The sequence below is a fragment of the Chiloscyllium punctatum genome, chromosome 37 (genome assembly GCF_047496795.1).
Source record: "Chiloscyllium punctatum isolate Juve2018m chromosome 37, sChiPun1.3, whole genome shotgun sequence".
Taxonomy (NCBI): Eukaryota; Metazoa; Chordata; class Chondrichthyes; order Orectolobiformes; family Hemiscylliidae; genus Chiloscyllium; species Chiloscyllium punctatum.
The window spans coordinates 68,352,585-68,377,495 of record NC_092775.1 but is presented as its reverse complement, the minus strand read 5'-3'; the positions used below and the strand labels follow the sequence as shown (position 1 = coordinate 68,377,495).

The window sequence follows — 24,911 nt, the reverse complement described above, 5'->3', positions numbered from 1 at the left end:
GTCCAGTTAGTTTCTGGTCATGATAACCCCCAGGACATTGATAATTGGGGAATTTATATTAAAACCCATTTCCAGACTTGGACAAGTACACTCCGCATAATCAGCAACTAGGGTGTGACTGTATTTTTAAATCGTCAAAAAATCCACCCGTACTACTTCCTACCACTGTGTTTGATCTGCGTTATGTTTGATAACAGGATATGATGTATGTTTTGATAGTAATCTGGTGATTCATCAAGGTGATTCTCTGAGGTGGCTTAATACTATTAGTTATTGAGTTTGTTGTGGTTCTGTTCGCCGAGCTGGGAATTTGTGTTGCAGACGTTTCGTCCCCTGTCTAGGTGACATCCTCAGTGCTTGGGAGCCTCCTGTGATCTTTCCTCCGGCATTTGTAGTGGTTTGAATCTGCCGCTTCCGGTTGTCAGTTCCAGTTGTCCGTTGCAGTGGTCGGTATATTGGGTCCAGGTCGATGTGCTTATTGATTGAATCTGTGGATAAGTGCCATGTCTCTAGGAATTCCCTGGCTGTTCTCTGTTGGCTTGTCCTATAATAGTAGTGTTGTCCCAGTCGAATTCATGTTGCTTGTCATCTGCATGTGTGGCTACTAAGGATAGCTGGTCGTGTCGTTTCGTGGCTAGTTGGTGTTCATGGATGCGGATCGTTAGCTGTCTTCCTGTTTGACCTATGTAGTGTTTTGTGCAGTCCTTGCATGGGATTTTGTACACTACATTGGTTTTGCTCATGCTGGGTATCGGGTCCTTCGTTCTGATGAGTTGTTGTCTGAGAGTGGCTGTTGGTTTGTGTGCTGTTATGAGTCCTACTGGTCGCAGTAGTCTGGCTGTCAGTTTGGAAATGCTCTTGATGTATGGTAGTGTGGCTAGTCCTTTGGGTTGCGGCATGTCCTCGTTCCGTTGTCTTTCCCTTAGGCATCTGTTGATGAAATTGCACGGGTATCCGTTTTTGGCGAATACATTGTATAGGTGTTCTCCCTCTTTTTGTAGTTCAGGTGTACTGCAGTGTGTTGTGGCCCTTTTGAATAGTGTCTTGATGCAACCTCTTTTGTGTGTGTTGAGGTGGTTGCTTTCGTAGTTCAGGACTTGGTCTGTGTGTGTGGCTTTCTAGTGTACCTTTGTGGTGAATTCTCCGTTCGGTGTTCTCTGTACCATCACGTCTAGGAATGGGAGTTGGTTGTCCTTTTCTTCCTCTCTAGTGAATCAGATTCCTGTGAGTGTGGTGTTGATGATCCGGTGTGTGTTCTCTATTTCTGTGTTTTTAATGATTACAAAGGTGTCATCCACATATCTGACCCAGAGTTTGGGTTGAATTTGCGGTAAAACTGTTTGTTCTAATCTTTGCATTACCGCTTCTGCTATGAGTCCAGAGATGGGTGAGCCCATGGGTGTGCCGTTGATTTGTTCATATATTTGGTTGTTGAATGTGAAGTGTGTTGTGAGGCACAGGTCCAGTAGTTTGAGTACCCTAGCCAGAGAAACAATAGCCAACCTGCTGGGCATACAGAACAGACAACAGGACGTTGAACCTATCAACAAAGACGGCATACTCAAACTACTGGACCTGTGCTTCACAACACACTTCACATTCAACAACCAAATATATGAACAAATCAATTTGAACAATTAGTCCATATAAGTTTTTAATGTATGGAAGATAGTGGAAAGAAAACTTAAGCTGTTGTACAAGCTTGGGCCAGGGAATATTTTAACCTTAAGCTGGTTGGAAGCTTGGAGAAGCATTTTCCAGCTGCTGAGCTCCATAATAAGACAGTAGTAAAAATGAAGAAGTGTTCAATTTATTATGTTGCTTAAAGGGTTTCCTGCTTAAAATGTCAAGAATAGGGGACAAACAAGTTTACAATATAATGATGAAATACTGGTAGACTAATCAGGTTGGCTAAAATGAGGCTTCACCTTTCTCTAGGATAAACTAATCAATAGCACAAGGCTAAACCCAGAAAAGTCTAATTTGCCTCGTCAGATCAATTGTTTGAACATAAGCCCCTTAATCTCAGGCTCATGGTTTTTGTTTAAATTATTGAGTACAGGAGTTGGGAGGTCATGTTACGGCTACACAGGACACTGGTGAGGCCATTGTTGGTATATTGCATGCAATTCTAGTCTTCCTATCGGAAAGATGTTGTGAAACTTGAAAGGGTTCAGAAAAGATTTACAAGGATATTGCCAGGGTTGGAGGATTTTAGCTATAGGGAGAGCTGAATAGGCTAGGGCTGTTTTCCCTGGAGTGTCGGAGGCTGAGGGGTGACCTTAGAGGTTTACAAAATCATGAGGGGCATGGATAGGATAAATAGACAAAGTCTTTTCCCTGGGGTGGGGGAGTCCAGAACTAGAAGGCATAGGTTTAGGTGAGAGGAGAAAGATACAAAAAGAGACCTACGGGGCAACGTTTTCACGCTGAGGGTGGTACATGTATGGAATGAGCTGCCAGAGGAAGTGGTACAATTGCAACATTTAAAAAGCATCTGGATGGCTATATGAATAGGAGGGGTTTGGAGGGGTATGGGCCAGGTGCTGGCAGGTGGGACAAGATTGGGTTGGGATATCTAGTCGGCATGGACTATTTCCGTGCTGTACATCTCTATGACTCTATCGTGCTCTTATGGTGCAGTGGTACCTTTGCTTCAGCAGGCCTATGCTCAAGTTCATCTGTGTCCAAGGTATGTCATTGACAAGTCTGAACTGATTTATTAAAAATGTCCATAACAAGTGTCTTCTGACCCTAATGCACAACCAAAAGAAGAAAAGATAGACCATAGTCAACAAGAACACTGTAGGAAACAGCACCACAATCAACCAGAGCTGGAACCAGTCTTTGTGAGAACAGATTGTGAGTTAAACTTTGTTAACTACCATTTTATTGTTCTACTTGTGATTCTACTCAATACATTTGCTCATATTTGCAACAAATTCTTCATGCTGAATGGGAACTAATGGTCCCAAACATTAGCTCAAACTTAGAGTCTGATGTTGGGCAAAATGAATAATTTGGTGAGAAGAAAGGCAAACAGAAGCCTTCTGTAAATCTGAAGACAGTGCCCTCACTTCATAATTAACTTTTACATCTGGGTTACACCATCCTTTTTCAAGCATTCTCCAAAATCACCCCATTCTCCCACCTCTGACTAATTAGATGGCATTTCCCAAATCTATGATATAAAATACTTATAAAATTCTAAACTGCAAGGCAATCTAGGTACACTAATGCACAAGTCTTTAAATATTAGTATGCAGGTACAGCAAATAATTAAGAAGGCTAATGGAATGCTGGCCTTTATTAAAAGAAGATTGAAACATAAAAGTAGACAGGTTATGTTTTTCCTGTACAAAGCATTGGGAATCGGTTTAGCTTAGTTGCTTGGATTGTTGGTTTACAGAGCAGTATGATGCCAATAGCATGTGTTCAATTCCCATCATCAGTTTGAAGTTCCCATGAAGGACTCTTCTTCTCAACCTCTTCCCTCACCTGAGGTCTTGTGGTCCTCAGGTTAAATCACCACCAGTCGCTTTTCTGTAATAAGAGAGCAACCCCTATGGTCTGGTGAGACTATGGTGACACACGCACAAAGCATTATTGAGACCACATCAGGAGTACTGTGTACAATATTGGTCTGTTTACTTAGAAACATAGAAAATAGAAGGAGTAGGCCATTTGCCCATCAAGCCTGCTCTGCCACTGAATATGATTATGGCTGATCATCCAACTCAGTAACCTGTTGCTGCTTTCTCCCTTGGCCCTAAGAACAATACGTAACTCCTTCTTAAAAACCTTTTGCGCATTATCTTCCTGGTCGCCTTCATCAACCTCATTGGCTTTGAATTGTCCCACATTTTTATCCAATTTGTCTAACTCTTAGTCTGTCTACCCCACCAGCCAAATGGAAATACAGCGGAAGCAATTCAGAGGAGATATCAGACAACCCACCCATTGCAGGTATGAGGATAGGTTGAATTGACTGCACTCAATTCCACTTGAGTTATGAAGAGTGAGAGATGATTTAATTGAAGTGGATTGAAAATCCTGAATGGTTTTGATAAGGTGAACATCAAAAGAATGTTTTCTCTTGTAGCAGAGTCCAGAATGGGGAGGCACTGTTTAAAATTTTGAGGTCGCCCTTTTAGGAAAGTTGATGAGCAACTTTGAAATACTTTGCCTCAGAAATCAGAGGCAGATTCGTTGAATATTTTCAAAGTGAATGATATCACAAATTATCAAGGGTACATGGGAATATGGAATTCAAAATACACATTGTTCAACCATTGAAAGTCTTAATTTTCTGCCCTAACTTAAATGTATTTGCTATGTATTATATTTCCTAACTAAATGGAAATATACTGAAGCAGGCCATAAAAGATTATGAAAAAAGTCTACCTATCATTTTTATTCCATGGACAAATCTGAGCTAAAATGAACTATTTTCTTACGGGCGAGAAGTTACAGATAAGAAGGAACAACAATGTAACAGGAGACCTTAGTATTATGCAAACTTATGAATACAATAATACGGATTAATATTGAATGTACATTTTTTCTGGTATTGCTTTTCTTCTGCTTTCACAACTAAAACTTATAGTATGCAATGTTGCAATGATTTCGATTTCTGATTCGCTTCTGCAATACTTGGCTTATTTTGCCTAGCAACTGTGTTTTATTTAGGCCACTTAGCGTTTTCCTTTAGCAAGATGGGGTCGTAGTCTCCTGCGAGATGACCCTGGCACAGCCTAACTCGCCTTTAGCAAGCTGGCCGCCCAGTGATTCAGCCGGTCAGGTGACCGTCTCTCATTGCAGTCTTGGTTGTTTCGGATCAAAAATCCGAGTGAGAAACGAAACTGACGGGGCAGTGATGTGGGTGTTGAACGGATGCATCTCATATAGAGAGAGGCAGAGGGCCATCGTGCAGTCGACTGAGGAGCGGATCCCTCGAAACACACACCGTCAGGGCAGGCCAGGCTGAAATCGATGCAATTGTTTTGCCTGAAGTGACATTTTGTTTTGTTTTCTCTCTGTTCAAATGGACTCGGTTCGCTTCATTGTTGCCACCACGGCTTAGCAGCATTCTCCGGGCGTGAAGCTTGAAGAGGGGAGGAAGCAGGAAGAAAGCCAGGTAAAGAGCCCCTGCTGCACAATGGGCGAGGAGGCTGGGGGTGACAACCTGTCTCATTTTGGTTATTATAGTCGGAGTGCCGAGGGGAGGGGTAAGCATCAGGAAGGGGGTTGGCGATCGTAGTGGGTGCAAGCCCCCTCACTTTGATCAGCAGTGACAAGCCAGACTGGTTCGACCCTAAATTATTCAACAGTTCAGCCCAACTCAGCCCGACCAAGTGGAGTCATCACAGACGATCCGGAAGTGTAATTGTGTTTGCCGAGAAGTCATTGGAACGACGTTTAGCCGGGGAGATGTCTCTAATCTCTTTCATTTCATTTCTCTCCAGCACACCCCGCCACACACACAAACTTCCCCAAAAGTCCCCGTGTTGTGTTATCATGTGAAGGTCTTGGTCCAGGAAATGTGGCTGTCTGTCCATCTCTCGGTCTGTTGTTGTGCAGCCTCCCTCGGAGCTGATGGTGTTGGGGGGTGGCGGGGGTGGGGGAGATGGGTGACCCACTTCCCAAACGCTGACCTGTTTTCTGCCGTCTCTTGTGTTTATTTCATTTCAGAATGTTGACTGATTGCGTAAGTGACAACAAGGTGCTATAACTTGACCCAGCGTCCACAGGTATCGGGTGTAACCACAGGGTGAAATTCCTCTTGACGCTAATTCAGTTTTGAAGCTAAATCACGACGGGGACAAACTGAAATTTGTTAATTTTGTAACCGCCGGAACTTTAAAGAGAAACACTCACTTTGATGTAATTATTTCTTTCCCACCCTTCCAATTAATGTTCCAGTCCATGGGCATTTGGCCCTTTGGGGAATTTCACAGTAAACTGTAAAAGTGTAACCAACTGAAAAAGAAACTTGTATTTTACTGGAAATTGGAGGGGAAAAAATCATTTTACAGCTTTAATAAGCAGCTTAACCTCTACTGAGAGGGACGGGGAAATACGTGTGCTGATCAGTTCCTGTTGTGGAAAGTTGACTGACATTTAAAGTAACCCTTTATTAACATGCATTATGCGAATATATTTCAGTTGCTGGAAATGATCAATATTAATTAAATTTTGCTTTCGTGTTGGAGACGGAGAATAGCTCAAAGTTTGTTGTTGCTGCAAAATGGCAGGAGCTGATCGTAAAGTTGTCATGTTTCATGATTGTGTTTTTTAAAATATGTTGGGTGGGGGCGGTGGGAGGTAAACAGTTTATCGTTTGGGATTGGATGAGGAATATTCCTGTGTGCATTAAATCTAAATGTTCAGCAACCGTTGTTTGTCCAGGAAGACGATTAAACGTAACTGGTTCGTGCCAGAGTACGTGAGAGTGGCTACCGCTGCATCTGACTGATGGTACAATATATCTAGTCAGTTTTGTTTTTCTCCCCTCTGCCTCCTGTTAATATCTCTTTTGTCTTGTTGACAACTTTGCAGTCAATGCCAGAAATTGACGGCTCCATCGTGTGGTGACCTATCGCCACTAAATCGACGGCGTATGTCAATAGTCTATTTTTTCTTTTTTTTCTCTCCCTTGTTAACAGAAAACTTGGTAACATGTATTGTTACCTTCCTGAAGCCTTAGATAAAGGTTGAATCATAACCTCATGTTCTGTAATTCTGTGTCAAAACAAAAGCTTTTACGGGGTGTCTACTGTAGATGTCAGATAGAAAAAGTAGTTTGACAGTACAATGATATAAAAGATTTCAGCGCAGAAGCGGTGACGGAGAACAGTTTGCATACATCACAAGATGAGCTCCGGCCCAAGACGTCTTCCATTTCGTGATGGGCGGAGCTTATCTGTGATGTATGCAAACTGTTTCAGGTACTGTCTCCCACCACCCTCCAATCCCATATGGTGAAATCTTTTCCATCATTGCGCTATGAAACTACTTTTGCACCAGTTATTCAAAGTTGTAAGGCCAATCCTAGTGCAAAGTTCATAGGGATAACAGTACTTGCTCATAAATCAAGCCTGTTAGTCTGACAAGATGGAAAAAACAGTAATTGCTGGAGAAACTCAGCAGGTCTGGGAGCATCTATATGGAGACAAAGCAGAGTTAACGATTCAAATTCTTCAGAACTGGCAAGAAGGTTGAAACCTTACTGTGATGTAAAAAGATCACTTTCTCCTGACGTGGTTTGAAGAAACTAAAGATCTTCCAGAGGAACCAACTTTCAACAGAAACATGAATGGCAGAGAGCATCATCTGCAAAGGGCATTTAGGAAATCAAAAATTTGTTTAACATTTCTAGTTTTGCAATGAACTGCAGCAGACTTTTGCCCCAACCATGTCATCAGTCATTTGTAAAGTCAGAGACTTTGGGGGGGGGGGGGGGGGTTTAGGGTGGGAAGGAAAGATGGGACAGCGCTAAAACTATTTGGTAAGCCAACTTTACTTACCCAAAACAATTGTATAAATAATTTGATAACAAGAATAGAGCATGGTGACTATGTTGTATAAGACTGCTAGTATTCAAAAGGGTTAACTGAGTCTCCATACCTCAGGGTACAAAGGATGTGTTGGGAGGAGCTAACCAGTGTTTGTGCCAGTTATTCTAAGTTGCAAGGCAAGTTCTAGTGCTGAGTCCAGCTAGCTAACAGTAATGTTACTCTTAAGTCCAGCCTGATGGTTTCTTGTCAATTATGTTAACACAAATGTAATGTAACTAGATATTAAGTACTCTGTAACGAATCTGTTTTGTTTACCAAGATTGACCCTATCTTCTGCTGAAGAAATCAAAAGGATTTCTTTCCACATTTGTCAATAACTTAGACTAATATCAAAGTTAAGAATTGATGACAGTGAATCTACCCAAGGCATCTCAGATAGTTCCACTGGACACTATATTGATCAAGGAGTGAATTTCATGATATATATCAGTGAGAGGCACTTTTTAAGCTTTGCCAGCTGAGTTTGAAGTACAGTGTGTGTTGCGGATAGGAAGTACTGAACTGAATAGCTATTCTTCACCAGTTTTTTTTAATGCAATTGCTGATGCTGGTCCAGAGCAGTTGTGTACCCATACTGCCCTTTAAGCTGAAGGTGATGTATGGCCTCCTTCCCACTACAAAATTGCAAAGCAACACAACAGTGAAGAGTGGTGTAAAGGTGGAACCAATTTTGAGCTATCTACACTGAAAAAATAAACATTTGTTTTAATTAATATCGCAAATATAAATGCAAGAAGAATCAATTGGCCTGCAATTTTACAGATACATAGGATAATCTAATGAAAATTGAAAACCTTCCATTAAAGACTAGGTGAAATATTTATTTTTCCAGACAGCCTTCAGCTACCAGGATGATAGTTCATAAACAGTTTCAGACATGTAAAATGTTACTATATCCTGACTTTTAAGGAGAAAAAAATTCATATTTAGAGCAATATGAACTTGTAAAGAACATTTATGAAGGAATTTAAAGTATGTGTCCCAGATGGTTGGTAATGTGTTTGAACATTGTCCTCCATTGTTTACAACAGTTTATTAAAACTTACAATTACCTACAAAAACTACATTTTATAGCACAATTTTATTGGAGTGTGGACCCAAGCATTTTGGCAAAATGCACATCACTGCAATTAAGAACTCATTCAAAGTTGTACTTTAAGATCAAAGCATAATGGAATAGAATAAACATGACAAATGTTTAAGTCTTGTGAAGGTTAATTTTCACAGTAAAATTAGAATACTTTCACCTAAGGTCAGAAATCTCAGAATGCACCATTCATTGAATTTGTGAAATTTTAACCAAATATTGTAATCAATGTTTCTAACTCACAGGAAAATTCTTAATTGGAAAAATAGGAATCAAAGATTAGAATTGAAATGGATAGATTGTTTTAAATCTGTTATGTGTACTATTATGTACTGGTGTTTATTAAATTCTTAGGCAGAGTATTGGAGTCCAGATATTAAAATGTGTGAATAAAATTTTATTGCAGGTCTCTCTGCTTGCTAACTGTGATCCTGAGTCATGGAGAGTGGGAAGATTTTAACATGTTATGTCTGGTTGTGCTCATTATGCTATTCATATCCAAGGTGGATTTATGTGTGCATGTTGAAAATCTAAAATGAAAACCAAAAATATTGGAAATGCCGAGCAAATGAAGTATCAGCTGTGGAGAGAGGAACAGTTTTAGGTTCAGATATTACTTAATTTTCTTTAAAAAAAATCACTAATTTTTTGTAGCTCAGGTTGATGATAATTATGTAAGTTAGCTCACTGAGCTTGAAGTTTTGTTTTCAAATATTTTGTCACCATACTAGGTAACATCATCAGTGAAAATCTCTGGTGAAGCGCTGTTGGTCTGGCCTGCCTCTATATTTATAGGTATTGGTTTCTTAAGGTGGGTGATGTCATTTTTTTTTCAAGGGAAGGTATATAGGATCTAAATCAATTGTTTATTATTAGAGTTCTGGTTAGAATGCCATGCCTCTAAGAATTCTCGTGCGCATTGTTGTTTTGCTTGTCCGAGGATTTGTGTGTTGTCCTAGTTAAAGTGGTGTCCTTCTTTGTATGTATAGAAACTAGTGATAGTGGGTCATGTCTTAAAATTATCAGAACAATTAGAGGTAGTAAACATGGCCACAGGAGTCCTGGGCTACCAATAAATCAGTAAGTTTCCCTGTGTTCACTGATGCTGAGAATGTTGTGTGGTTTGTTAGTGATGGTCTTTCACCTTTAAGTGGACTCAACACTTCTACTAAAATTTGCACATGCAAATCAGCTGCAAGTTTGATGTATTAGACAGCTGCCAACACCAATGGAACAGCAATCTAAGAAGAACTGGTATCTTTAGGAGAAGAGAAGTAGGGCTGGGGAATATAAATTGCAGTGGTACTAAATGTACTTAGTATTTTCATCAACCTAAAGAGTAAAAGTAATGCATAACAAATTTAAAACCAAATTAGAAATTGCTGGAAAAACTCAGCAGATCGGCATCTTCTGTCAAGAGAAAGCAAATTTAAAATTTGGGCCCAACGACCCTTCTGCAGAACACCTATCTCTGCCTCTCTTTGCCTGACCTGCTGAGTTATTCCATCAATTTCTGATTTCCAGTATTTGCAGTTCTCTGGTTTTTCAGAACACACTTAACTTTCATTTTTCCCACTAAAACAGATTGACCTTGTTGCAGTTTGTCTGGTTAAATAAAATGTCCAAGTTATGTCCTAGCAAAGTCTACCATCTATCCTGCATTATTTTTCTGGCATTGAAATTGCATTGTGACCATAAGTCAATATGATGTGTTAGCCTGCAGTTCCTTTAATAATAAATGTGCATAGATATTCAGTTTGGAATTTGGATTTTTTAAAAATACAGACAAATGGACTTTAATTTCAGTTTTGTGAAGGTAACAGTTTTAAAGAGTTCAGAAATGCTTGAAACAGCAACCTCAATACGTTATTTCTGAGACAGCTTGTGATTCAGTATACCTGTGGTGTTAAGTGTTATGTATACTTCTGAGTTTATGACAGACAGGGAAAGCAAGCCAGAGGCCACTGGATTAGGCTTTGACTTCAGTTTAGAAGAATCAACAATTCAGTTCAGTAAACCAGTTTCCTCCTAGCAGAAAAAGTACATAAGAGACAACATTTTTATACAGGGAGTGATTAATTCATGGAATGAACTGCCAGATAAAGTGGTGGATGCAGGTACAGTGACAATGTGTGAAAGAATTTGGATAAGTTCATGAATAAGAAAGGTTTGGAGGAATTTGGGCCAAGTGCAGACAAGTGGGACTAGTTTAGTTTGGGAACATGGTTGGCATGGACTGTTTCCATTCTGAGTATAAGAATCAAGTTTTCAGTTCAGATGAATAGTTACTCTAGCAAAAAGGTTTTACTTTCAGAAGTCTTCAAACTGTGACAGTTTGTACATAGTTTTCAAGTTGTCAGAATTGAAAAGAGGTTTAGGCCATCAGGACTGGAAATAAACCATTTCCAGCAGCCCAAGGAGAATTGGAAAGAGTCAGTTAATAAAGAGTTGAGATAGGTGTGATATTTCTCTGAATTTTGACTATGTGTAAAGGATATTCCTGAGAAACAAGTTGAAGCTTTTTTCAATTAAAAATTTTCCAAATTCTCTCATGCTATACATAAATAGCTTTGTTTCTTTTAAATTTTGTATAATAAACTTTGTTAAGAACATTTACAGTCTTGTGTGAATATATTCATAGAATTATAGAATCCCTACAGTAATGAAAGATGCCATTTAGCCCACCAAGTCTGCACTGACCCTCTGAAGAGCATCCAGCACCCACCCTATCCCAGTAATACCCCTATTTTTCATGGCTAATCCACACATCCATGGATACTCTGGGTAATTTAGCATGACCAATCCACCTAACGTGCACATCTTTGGACTGTGGGAGGAAACCGGATCACCTGGTAGAAACCCACACAGACACTGGGAGAATGTACAAAGTCCACACAGTCACCCAAGCCTGGAATCAAACACGGATTCTTGGTGCTCTGAAGACAGCATGCTAACCACTGAGCCATCGTACCACCCCTTAGTGACTAATATCAGAGAAACTAACTGTAGAATGTAAACATATGTTCTTGCAAGTCAGGATTCACTCTGGAATCTGGCATGTTCAGTCACATTTGTGGGGAGGCAATGCTATAGTGGGTAGTGTCACTGGACGCGCAAGCCAGAACCTCCGCGTAATGTTCTGGGAACATGGGTTCAAAACCCACGATGGTAGATGGTAATATTTGAGTTCAATTTAAAAAAAAAAAGTGGCATAATGTTATTTTTCTTAAAAAAAAGTTCTTTTTTTCTTCTTTGGGGAAGAAAATCTGTGTCCTTACCTGGTCTAGTAACCATGCAATTTCAGTTCCACACCAATGTGGTTGACTCTTAATTGAATAATTAGGGATGGGCATCAAATGCTGGCAGTGACACCCACATTCCATGAATATCTCAACTCTTTATTAACTGAATCTTTATAATTCTCCTTGGGCTGCTAGAAATGGTTTATTTCCAGTCCTGATGGCCTAAACCTCTATTCAATTCTGACAACTTGAAAACTATGTACAAACTGTCACAGATTGAAGACTTCTGAAAGTAAAACCTTTTTGCTAGAGTAACTATTCATCTGAACTGAAAACTTGATTCTTATACTCAGAATGGAAACAGTCCATGCCGACCATGTTCCCAAACTAAACTAGTCCCACTTGTCTGCACTTGGCCCATATTCCTCCAAACCTTTCTTATTCATGAACTTATCCAAATTCTTTCAAACATTGTCACTGTACCTGCATCCACCACTTTATCTGGCAGTTCATTCCATGAATTAATCACTCCCTGTGTAAAAATGTTGTCTCTTATGTACTTTTTCTGCTAGGAGGAAACTGGTTTACTGAACTGAATTGTTGATTCTTCTAAACTGAAGTCAAAACCTAAAAACACAAGTAATACGATCAGCTGGAAATATTATGTGCATTCCCGTTGCAAATTTTAATGGCTCCGTGATTGGAAAATTGATCTCTGGATCACTGCTGTGTGCAACCCTAAAGAAAGTCACAGGGATAAAAATGATTGCTTTTGTTATGTCTTTCAGGACTAGCCATTTCCCAAACAATTTTCTCAAGCATAGCAACAATACTGGTATCTATTTTGCAATATGGAAAGTTGCCCAAATATACATATGGATGGGCACATGAATATGAAGATTTAGGAGGATGTGGGCCAAAAGCTGGTAAATGGGACTATATTAGGATATCTGGTCAGCGCAGATGAGCTGGAGCAAAAATTCTGTTTCCATGCCATATAACTCTGACTCTATGTCCAGAAAAAGGACATTTTCAATGGAATTGGTTATTGACAGTGTTTGCTCAACAATAATGTGCTCACTGATGCCAATTTGGGTTGTGCCAGAGTCATTTAGTTCCTTAGCTCCAAAGATGGACAAAGGAGCTGAACTTTAGGCATGCGATTAAAAAGGTAAAGAAGGCTGTTCTTGACATCAAGGCAGCAGTTGATCATGTATGGCATTGAAGATGTTTAATAAAACTCAAGTCACTGAGAATTGGAGGAAAGGTTCTTTGTGGATGGGCATTATCCTTAGACAAAGGTTATGGCTGCTGCGAATCTATAATTTAAGTCCTGGGACAGCATTGCAGGAATTCCTCAAGGCCCATCTTTTTTAGCTGCTTTATCATTGAGATCCAAAGTGAGAATGTTTGCAAATTCCAAAACTGCAACCTCTACCACTATAAGAACCGCAGCAGAACAATGGGAATGTCATCAGTGGCAAATTCCCATTGAAGCTAAACATCATCCTCACTTGGAACAAATATCATGAGATTAAAATCCTGGAACTTCATTATTAACAGCACTTGGATGTAACTACACCCCCAAGATTGCTATGGTTCAAATAGGCAACTCATCACAAGCTTTTCAAGGGAAATTGGTAATGCACAATAACTGTCACCCTGGCGAGTGACACACATCTTCCATGAGTAAGTAGAAAAAAAATCCTTCGAATATTTCTCTGTTCCAGATATAAAAATATTGAAAATGAGGATAAATAACTGCTTGGCTGTTAATCAAGCATTACCCAATTACTGAGTAGCCTTCAGGAATACATTTAATCACGTTTGACAATCGTAATTTCTGCAGCTTTGTTTTGCATCAAAATATTTTGGATAAAGGAATAGCACTGAATGTTCATAGTTCTTAAAAATATGCAGCATAAATAATAGCCATGACAAGAATGAAAATGAAACTGAGATAATGTTATAAAGAATCTTTTCAATTATATATAGTGTTTCATTGTAATAAATATAACTGAGTATATGAACTTCAGTATCTTTTTTCTATTGTTTGTAATTGAATAATACCATGGATTTGAGTATTATGGTAAGTATTATTGCAGTGATAAAAGAGTAGGAGCTACTGGAGAAACTTTGGTTACTGTGTAAACAGTACCTATCCCAGTCAACAGTTTCTTATGCATATTTATTAACTTAGAGTGCGTCCACCATAAAATGAAGGTTTTGTTTTAAAGTGCTTTGTGTGTAGGCAATAGGATCGACATGTGCTGAAAAAATTCAAGTGTTCCCTTGCATAATATCATAGCCATCAGTTTTGCAAAAATCGTGTTTCTTTAACAGTTTTTGCTTTCCACATGAATTTCAGTGACAACACAATTAAAGGATTTAGTCATCACTATTACTACTGCATTTATTTACAGGGTCCAGGGCTGAGGAAGCTTTTCATTGTGGTACTTGAGATCCTTACCCATGTCCCATGCATTGACGTCTTCTCAGAATGTATGTTGCTGCAGTGGATGATTAGTAGTCCACTGGTGAACTAGCTGAACTCATCATCTGGATTACAAAATTACATTTGTCCCATGACCCTGAGGCAACAGGAAGAGGAAAATGGCAGGACTTCTACTCTTATTATTAATGCTAGAAAGGGTTTGGGAGCACATCAGGATAGCATTGTGCTTGGTAATGATGCCTTATATGGACAAATGGTGACACTTTGAAGGCTAACAACTAATTGAGGCACCTGAGGATGGCCAGTGTTTGTCGAACCAATCTGATCAGTTGGAGTTCTAACAAAACCAATAACCAATATTTAGCCCATGGAAGGCACACTCCAAATATTTGACTCTAGTCAAGACACAAAATTTGCATTCACATTAGGTTATCTCAGTGGGCTAGTAGGTAATCTTTTAATGACCAACCTGATTAGAAGGATAGCCTCAGATTTGAAACTTTTTCCTGACCTATATTAATGGAACCACTGACTTCAGGAATGAATCAGGTGAATTAATGCTGGATCACAATCCTTCTTTAATTGAAACACTGGGACAGATGAAACTGCTATGTTTTATTGGAACTTGCTGTCTTCTAGCAGTTAGTACCTTAGTCTGTTTACTGGTCAGGAATATACCTACGAATAGCTTTTTTTCTCACCTGGCATTTTCTCCCGTGTTACATGGGATTATCATAATGCTAGTTGATCACTCTTTCATATAAACCATCATTTTTGGATTTTGCAGATGATTTACAGCTGGAAAGCCTTCAAGGTCTCCATTCTGTCAGACTGAGAATCAATACAAACATATATTAGTTTGTCTATACGAGTTACTGGATTATATATTTCTGTGTGCATATGTCTACAATATTCTGAAAAGCCCAGTAACATTCCATTGGACTGATACCTAGCGGCATCATTTTTACCAGGTGTCAGAATAATAATTTTGACTTGATTCTATTAGCTAGTGTTATTATCACCTCCTAGTATTAATGACCAGTTGTGGTTATATTCTAGGAAACCGATCTATTAATTTGAATGTGAATTCATCAGCAGCATAATAAGAAGAGAACTATTGTTGTGGATCTAATTGTAGCTATAAGGAAAATACTCCTCCTTTAAGACAGGCCTGAGGCATTAGGCTGTTGGCTGAATCCTTTGAGTCATAATACAATGAATCAGTTTAAAAAAAAGTACTCAGTTTTATTAGGACATAGAATTTATTTGCTTGAAAAATATCTCATTAAATGATCCCAAGGATCTGGAAGGTTGTCTGGGAATCAACGGCTAAAACACTGTGAATATTAGGTTTCATTTCCCCACATGTTTCAACCAAATAATGTGCAATATCATTGAAATGTCTCAGGTAGTCTTTTGGTGGATTCTTGATTTTAATACTCAAATCTATCACCACCCACTGTGTTGCTCAGTTGCTGACTATATAGAAAAGTTAAGCCATGTAGATAAGGAAGGCCTGGGATTCAATTCCTTGTTTTATATATATATGAATGTATATTTTTAATCTAGTTTTCTAATCAATTTGTTATTACACACCTCTGGACTTGAACCTAGGTCACCTGGTGTAGGAGTAGGGACACTATCACCGAACGACAAGAACCCTCAATTCCTAGTTATACAATCTCAGCTGGAATAGCAATAAAGCGCCAGTACTTGGCCTCAATTCTCTTCGATTGGGAATAGGAAATTTCAGCTGTCAATTGCTGTTGTGTGATGAAAAGATTGGTCTTGGTTATGATAGCCTTTTAATCATAGATTTTCACCGCTTGTGATCCAGTTTTACAGATAATAATTGCCACTTGATCAAGGTGCAATTTTCCTTAAGGCCAGGAAAAATTAGCCAGGAGGGCAACAAATGATTCTAGTTCACCCTTTTTCTGAAACTTTGCCCTTACATCATATTTTGATGGAAGATATCACTTCTTGTTGCAAAGTAATGTGATTTAAAATGGCTGGATGTCTTCACAGGGAAGTTTTTTCAAATGGATCCTGACTGGCAGAGGGCAAACCACAGGAGAAGGGGTGAAGAAACTGAGTTGGAAAATACAAACAGAAGAGCAGCTGCAGCAGAAAGGCCAAGACGGAACTCTAGAAGAGGAGATGGTGAGTGGGATTGTGAAAGATTACAAATCTTTCCTTAAATCAGAGAAGAACGCATTATTACTTTGTATTATCAAGTGTTATTTCTTCCCCCTCTCTGTCCTGCTGAAATATTCAACATTTTCCAAGCTAGGAACTGGTCTGCAAGAAGGCAATGGCTAGAATGATTTTCGATTGGCTGCTTGAAAGTGCTTGTGCCTGGCATGCAGTAACTTTCCATTTAATTCTTCCATGTCTGTGGTGAAATAGAAGGCTTCTGTCCAGATATCATCTTAATAAGAGATGGGGTGAAAGATTGAGGGTAGATGGGAAAGCAGAGTAATCAGATCAGCCATGATTTTATTCTGTAGTGGAGCAGGTTCAAGAGGTTATGTGACCTACTCCTGCAACTTATTCACATGTTCAATGTGTAAGTTAAAGGAATTAACCCTATCTAAGTCCTGGTTAATTAATAAATGGACCCACTGACTCACACTGGAAGTTCCTCTGCCCTTGACGACACGCCCAGACCAGAATCCTGAAGACCTGACTTTCCTGCTCAGACCCAATTCCCGTCCGCCTCTCCAGGGATCCAATCCCTAATTCTTCTCTGTATAAACCCAACTGTCCACTACCTAGCTAGCCCCTACCCTTCAAAGATCTGACCACTCCTCGACCTAATCTAATCTCTAACTCATTCTACCTACCCCCTGTATTCCACTGTTGGTAGCTGTCAAAGTTATTTTGGATATTTAAACCATAGAATAAGATATGCAGTGCTGTGAAAGAGGTGTCTGGTTTCAGCACCTATCCATTGCATTGCTGTCCGTACTGGCTCCCAGTCTGGACCAAGCTGCTTTGGGGAGGCTCCTTGCCTGGGAACCTACCCGAGAAACTCCTCTGAAGTAAGTGGGAAACATTTAGTTTCATCTGGTTGGATCCAACCCAGATCAGAAGATTCAGGCCCTTATCCCTCGACTTCTCGTGATTACAATTGAGATTGGGAATTTGCAGTGTCAGAAATTATGGGTTATGTTTAGTGCCAGCTCTCAAATAGCACATTTCAATGTTAGTTTACATGCTTAGGAAGCCTGAGTTTTAGCTAAAAACAGTCATGCAATGTCTTTAGTAGGGAAAGAAGTGTATTTCCAGTAAATCAAAAGTGCATGTATTGTTTTCCCAAAGGGCATAAGTATGGTGAGTTAGTTGTTGATTGTTCTCTCCCTTCCTGTGAGAAAATATTGATATTTATAACCTGTCATTGCATTTTAACCCAATCGTCTCTGTTCACTGCTTTTTACTTCTTTATATTTCTTTGGTTTACTATTGCTTGGTTGTCTTCAATTTTCTGTCCTTTAACAGTAACATTCTCTTTCTCTTATTTGACTTACACAAGTGACCTTATTACAGCAAATTTGAGACTGAGGAATCTGTTTCAGAATAACAACTCACAGCACATGGATAGACACTGATCTTGAACTTAGGGGAGTCGGTTTGTCACTGGATTAATTATACAGAGGCCCAGGCAAGTGTCCCAGTCTGAAAGAACATAGAACATTACAGCACTGCACAGTACAGAATCTTCAGCCCTCGATGTTGCATCGACCTGTGGAACCAATCTGAAGCCCATTCTATTAAGATTATATTCCACCACTGTTGGAATTTAACTTCAGTTTAAAAATCTGGAGTTATCAGACAATTTCAGTAACATTGACCACGAAACTATAAATGAGTTTTATTAAAAAAAAAACATCTTGGTCCAATACTGCCCTTTAGGAAAGAAAATATGCCATCCTTACCTGTGTGGCCTTATGTGATTACAGACTCTCAGTAATGTGGTCACATACAAGTAAATATACATGCAAGTTACCCAGTTCAACAGTAAGTTTAATAGGCATCAAATGCTGAGTTTGTCAGCAATCCCATAAACAAATATAAAAAAATTAAAACTGACCATTCACATGTCATGCATGAATACAGCCATCACCACCTATAGCTAAGCCCTGTGCAAAGCAAACATTGTCTACATAACATATGCTTTAGTTAGGAATATGCTGGAAGTCTTAAGAATATACTATAAGACCATAAGACATAGGAGTGGAAGTAAGGCCATTTGGCCCATCGAGTCCACTCCGCCATTCAATCATGGCTGATGGGCATTTCAACTCCACTTACCCGCATTCTCCCCGTAGCCCTTAATTCCTTGTGACATCAAGAATTTATCAATTTCTGCCTTGAAGACATTTAGCGTCCCGGCCTCCACTGCACTCTGCGGCAATGAATTCCACAGGCCCACCAGTCTCTGGCTGAAGAAATGTCTCTGCATTTCTGTTCTGAATTTACCTCCTCTAATTCTAAGGCTGTGTCCACGGGTCCTAGTCTCCTCACCTAACGGAAACAATTTCCTAGCGTCCACCCTCTCCAAGCCATGTATTGTAAGTTTCTATTAGATCTCCCCTTAATCTTCTAAACTCCAATGAATACAATTCCAGGATCCTCAGCCGTTCCTCATATATTAGACTTACCATTCCAGGGATCATCCATGTGAATCTCTGCTGGACACGCTCCAGTGCCAGTATGTCCTTCCTGCGGTGTGGGGACCAAAACTGGACACCGTACTCCAAATGGGGCCTAACCAGTGCCTTATAAAGTCTCAGTAGCACAACGGTGCTTTTATATTCCAACCCTCTTGAGATAAATGACAACATTGCATTCGCTTTCTTAATCACGGACTCAACCTGCATGTTTACCTTTAGAGAATCCTCAACTAGCACTCCCAGATCCCTCTGTACTTTAGTTTTACAAATTTTCTCACCGTTTAGAAAGTAGTCCATGCTTGTATTCTTTTTTTCCAAAGTGCAAGGCCTCACATTTGCTCACATTGAATTCCATCAGCCATTTTCTGGACCACTCTTCCAAACTGTCGAGATCCTTCTGCAGCCTCCCCACTTCCTCTGTACTACCTGCCTGTCCACCTAACTTTGTATTATCGGCAAACTTCGCTAGAATGCCCCCAGTCCCTTCATCCAGATCATTAATATATAATGCGAACAGCTGCAGCCCCAATACTGAACCCTGTGGGACACTGCTTGTCACCAGCTGCCATTCCGAAAAAGAACCTTTTATCCCAACTCTCTGTCTTCTGTCAGACATCCAATCCTCAATCCATCCCAGTAGCTCACCTCGAACACCAGGGCCCTCACCTTGCTCAGCAACCTCCCGTTTGGCACCTTATCCAAGGCCTTTTGGAAGTCTAGGTAGACCACTCTCATTGGGTTTCCCCGGTCTAACCTACTTGTCACCTCTTCAAAGAACTCCAACAGGTTTGTCAGGCACGACCTCCCCTTACTCAATCCATGTTGACTTGTTCTAATCCGACTCTGCTCTTCCAAGAATTTAGAAACCTCATCCTTAATGATGGATTCTAGAATTTTACCAACAAGGTTAGGCTAATTGGCCTATAATTTTCCATCTTTTGTCTTGATCCTTTCTTGAACAAGGTGTTCAAGAACAACAGCGATCTTCCAATCATCCGGGACTTTCCCTGACTCCAGTGGCTTTTGAAAGATCTCAACCAACGCCTCCGCTATTTCCTCAGCCACCTCCCTCAGAACTCTAGAATGTAGCCCATCAGGGCCAGGAGAATTATCAATTTTAAGACCTTTTAGCTTTTCTGGCACTTTCTCTTTTGTAATGGCAACCATACTCAACTCAGCCCCCTGACTCTCTTTAATTGTTGGGATATTACTCATGTCTTCCACTGTGATGACTGATGCAAAGTACTTATTAAGTTCTCTTGCTATTTCCTTATCTCCCATCACTAGGCTTCCAGCATCAGTTTGAAGTGGCCCAATGTCTACTTTTGCCTGTCGTTTGTTTCTTATGTATTGAAATAAACTTTTACTATTATTTCTAATATTACTGGCTAGTCTACCTTCATATTTGATCCTCTCCTTCCTTATTTCTCTCTTTGTTATCCTCTGTTTTTGTAGCCTTCCCAATCTTCTGATTTCCCAGTGTTCTTGGCCACTTTTTAGGATCTCTCTTTTCTTTAATACATTTCCTGTCTTCCTTTGTCAACCATGGCTGTCTAATCCCTCCCCGGATAATCTTTCTCTTCTTGGGATGAACCTCTGTACTGTGTCCTCAATTTTACCAACAAACTCCTGCCATTTTTGCTCTACGGTCTTCCCTGCTAGGCTCTGCTTCCAGACTATTTTCATCAGTTCCTCTCTCATGCCCTCATAATTACCTTTATTTAACTGTAACACCATAACATCCGATTTTGCCTTCTCTCTTTCAAACTGCAGACTGAACTCTACTGGTTGGTAATGTAAAAAAACTGTTGCAAAATAAGAGCTTGCAATTGGTTTATAAACTTAGCAAGAGTCCTTCAACAGCACTGAGTAAACTTGGAACCTCTATCAACTAAAAGGACAAGGGCAGCAGGTGCATTGGACTCCGCCACCTCCATCCATCTTGGCATATAACTATATCAGCATTCCTTCACTGTCGCCTGGTCAAAATCATGGAACCCCCTTCCCTAACAACACTGCATACACCCTACCCTGCAGCAGTTGAAGGTGGTAGTTCATCACTACCTTTCTCGAGGGCAGTTAGGGATGGGCAATGAATACTGTGGTTGAAAATAATCTGTTGTGAATTTAAACACCCTGGTTGACCTGCCCTTTAACTATTCTGTGAGTTTACCGGTTGAGCCAGACCATAGTTCTAATCCATGGAAGTTAATGTTCATAGAACTGTTCAAAACATATATTTTGATAATAAACCCATTAATAACTAGATTACTGTTAATGTACAGTGCTTTAAAGTAATTCATAGATTATACACTGAAAACATTCTAACAGAGAGACATTATTCGGTGGATCTCTCAAATGTAATAGCCAAATAGTTCTTTGAAATAAATAATTACCCAGTGAGTCTGGGGAGAAGGAGATGTTGTTACTCATCTTGCAATGAAAACAAGGGATAGCAACAGCTAAGAAAACTGTTTTCAACAAACATGGCCTGAAGAATTTGACTATAAAATATGTAATTCATCCTTCTGTTTTTTTAATGTCAATAGCCTCTTTGGAACGACTTCAACCACGAGGACGGCAGTATAATGGAAACCAAAGGAATCCTGTTGGACCAGGCGACCAGAGAGGTGCACAACAACTGCGACGGGCACTTTCCACACCCAGGCATGGGGAGCTGCTGGCAATTGGAGAGACTGGGGGAAGGAACCAAGAGTGGCACGTTGACCCCAACCCCAGATACGCAGAAGGGAGGCAAAATGTTGTGAGACCCAATAGAAATCCAGCTGGACGAGCTCCTCCTGCTCTGGGAAATCGCCAAGGCCCCCAACAGGCCAGAAGGGATCAGCATCCTGAACGTAGGAATGAACCGAGGAGAAGGAATGACTTTCGTGAGGGTGGTAGAGGCAGGCAGATTGAAGTGCAGGGAAATCCTCACTTCCAGAGAAGGAGGCCTCAAGAAGGAGCTAAAGAGGAACATACAAAGGACAAAGAGCAGTTTGTGAGAAAGTTAGGCTATAAAACAATGGAGGGCCTTTTGGACAAAGAGCCCTCTGAAATTGTCATAACTTTAGCCTACAGCTCTGGCCTAAAAGACTTACTAAGTCAACAACTAAACACATCTTTTATTCAACTCATTTGTAAAGTTTTATGTAAGGCCTGCAGGTCAAAGACTGACAGACAGAGCATTCAGCATCTGCTAGGCATTGTAAAGGACTCTCTCTTTCTGAAGGTTCAACTGCCTCGCTATGTGGTTCAGATGAGTACTGATGCAGTGCCTTCCCGTAGGCATCAATATCCTGAATATATTGAAAGTATTCTATTCTTACTTCAGGAATTGGTGAGTATTTTCCCAGCCAGTTCAGTTCAGGAAATGTCTATGATGATTTCGGTTTTGGATCCCACGGTGAATACCTTACGGGCCGCTGGAGTTTCAATTGGTGAACAGATTGAAAATAGCCTGGAGAAAATCAAAAATATAACTCATCACCTGCAAGAGCGAAAACGGGATGGAACACTCAGAACAGATACCCATATGATGATTGACAATCAAGAAACTGGTCCTGAGGACAACTATAGAGCAATGACCATATATCCCACGTACAATGAAGTACATTTGGAGGAGAGGCCATTTCTGCGGCCTAATCTTATTACTGAAAGGTATGCAAGCACTGAAGTCTACCTTGATACCCATTTTCGTCTTCTGAGGGAAGATTTTGTAAGACCACTGAGAGAAGGAATATTAGATTTGCTTCAGAATTATGATGATAAGGGTCTGAGGAGGAGAAAATTCGATGACATTAGAGTATATTTCAACACACGTATTATAGTCCCACTCTGCACATCCACTGGTGTAGGCTATAAGGTCCAGTTTGACACAATGCCACTGAAGTTTGTCCGGTGGCAAAACTCAAAGCGTCTGCTGTATGGATCACTTGTGTGTATGTCCAAAGATAACTTTGAAACTTTGCTGTTTGCGACTGTGTCTAACCGGGATCCTGCAGAGCTGAAAGACGGCATTGTCCATTTGTCTTTTAACGTGCGAAGCCGACACTTGTTGGCTGAGATTGAACCTTCGGATTGTTTCCTAATGGTTGAAACAACAGCTTATTTTGAAGCCTACCGCCATGTTCTCGAAGGGCTGCAGGAGATCCAAGGAGAGGATGTTCCCTTTCAAAAGTACATTGTAGAATGTGATACTGAAATCCAGGTTCCAAGATACTTGAATTTCAATGATTGCTATGACTTTTCTGTTCTAATGAATGCAAAACCGCAAGACCCTGAGGAAAATCCTGATCAAATTTTTGAACACTTGCAAAGGAACACCAACATCAATGTCCTTAATCCTGCATCATGGCCAACAAAGGAAGAACTGAACCTGGATGAGTCACAGATGAGAGCTCTGCAGATGGCATTGACTAAAGAGTTGGCCATCATACAAGGTCCTCCTGGGACAGGTATACTCAAAGAAGAGCATCTGCACTTCTAGTTTATATAGAATGTTTTGTGGCTTAAAAATTAGAACTATTGTTGTAAAACTATTGTTCGCCTACGGTGTTTTCCTTTTCTATCCTAAAAATACGAAATCACTGTGGAATACGAAAAAATGCACTTAGTAGTTTCCAGCATCTCATCTGTGTGAGTGTCATTGAGTTTTGAAATAACATAGGGGGATCACAACCGAATGCCGATCCTTTCTCTGCCTAATATCCACAAACTATTGTGCTATTCTCTTCCCCCCCCTCAAATTAAATGCATTTAACTGTTTTTGCATAGCTACCACTAGTGTATTTAATCACAGTCTGTAACCTCATGTCTTGGTGATTCCCCCTCTCTATCATTACCATCGAGTCAGAAGATCAATTCTGGTTCAGTGGAGTTTGCAGGAGGACAGGCTAGGTGAAGCTCCTGGCATATCTAAACTTGAGGTGTCAACTTGATAAAGTAACAACGCAGGACTACTTCCATTCTAAACATTGAAAGGAGCATGTAATAGACATAGCCAAATGATCCCAGAACTAATAGGTTAAATCTAAGTTCTGCAGTCCTGTTGCATCCACTTATGAATGGAGGTGGACAATTAAAAAAACCTAGTGGAGATAAAAGCCCTGCAAACATGTCCATTCTTAACAATGGATGAGTCTGGTACATCAGTGTGAAAGGACAAGGCTGAATTATTTGCACTATCTTTGGTCAATAACCCAGAGTGGATGATTCGTCTTGGCCTCTTCCTCTCCCCCTATCAAAGGTTCAAGTCTACAATTTGATACACTCCACGTGACCTCAGTAAATCACTGTGAGTACTGAACAGGCTATGGGCCCAACCAATATTCCAGCAATAACACTGAAGACTTATGCTCCAGAACTAGCCGTGCCGCTAGCCTAGCTGTTCTAGCCTAGCTAGAACTCTGGCATCTACGTAATACTGTATATTCCTCAGCTTTGTCCTGACAACTTTTGCCCTGACAGTCTTATCTCCATCATTCGCAAAGTGATGGAAAGGGGTGTAGACTATTGCAAAGGAAACAGGAGCCAATCCTCTCTGATCACATGACAACCTCAATCCAAACACCGTCAAAAGAGCTAAAATCCAGAAGTGGGGCGAGAGTGACTGCCCGTGAGCTCTAGGTGAACATTTGATCAAGTGAGGCATCAAGAATCCCTAGAAAAAACAGAATCAGTGGAAACTAAGGGGAAATCTCTCCACCGGTTGAAATCATACCTAGCACAAAGAAAAATCATTGCAGTTGTTGGAGGTCAATAATCTGAGGCTCAGGACATCACTCGGGAGTTTTGACCAGCTTTCTCTCTGTTTCTTTCCAGCTGCACAGGCATCCAAGGCCTGTGCACAGCAACGACTTCCAGAACTGGAAG

General features: G+C 40.2%; 1 protein-coding gene across 3 annotated transcripts in view; it reads left to right on the top strand.

Annotated features, from left to right (window-relative positions):
* Window positions 1-4,758: 4,758 nt before the first annotated feature.
* Window positions 4,759-24,911, top strand: part of znfx1 (zinc finger, NFX1-type containing 1) — a 63,254-nt gene continuing 43,101 nt past the window's right edge. The window contains exons 1-4 of one of the 3 annotated variants that reach the window (XM_072556976.1): window positions 4,759-5,137; window positions 5,692-5,707; window positions 16,390-16,524; window positions 21,587-23,494. In XM_072556976.1, the coding sequence (XP_072413077.1) occupies window positions 16,404-16,524; window positions 21,587-23,494 (2,029 nt within the window). In that variant the 5' untranslated portion in view covers window positions 4,759-5,137; window positions 5,692-5,707; window positions 16,390-16,403. Of the gene's footprint in view, window positions 5,138-5,691; window positions 5,751-16,389; window positions 16,525-21,586; window positions 23,495-24,911 lie in introns of all 3 variants that reach the window. The other 2 variants (XM_072556975.1, XM_072556974.1) reach the window with 2 other exon arrangements.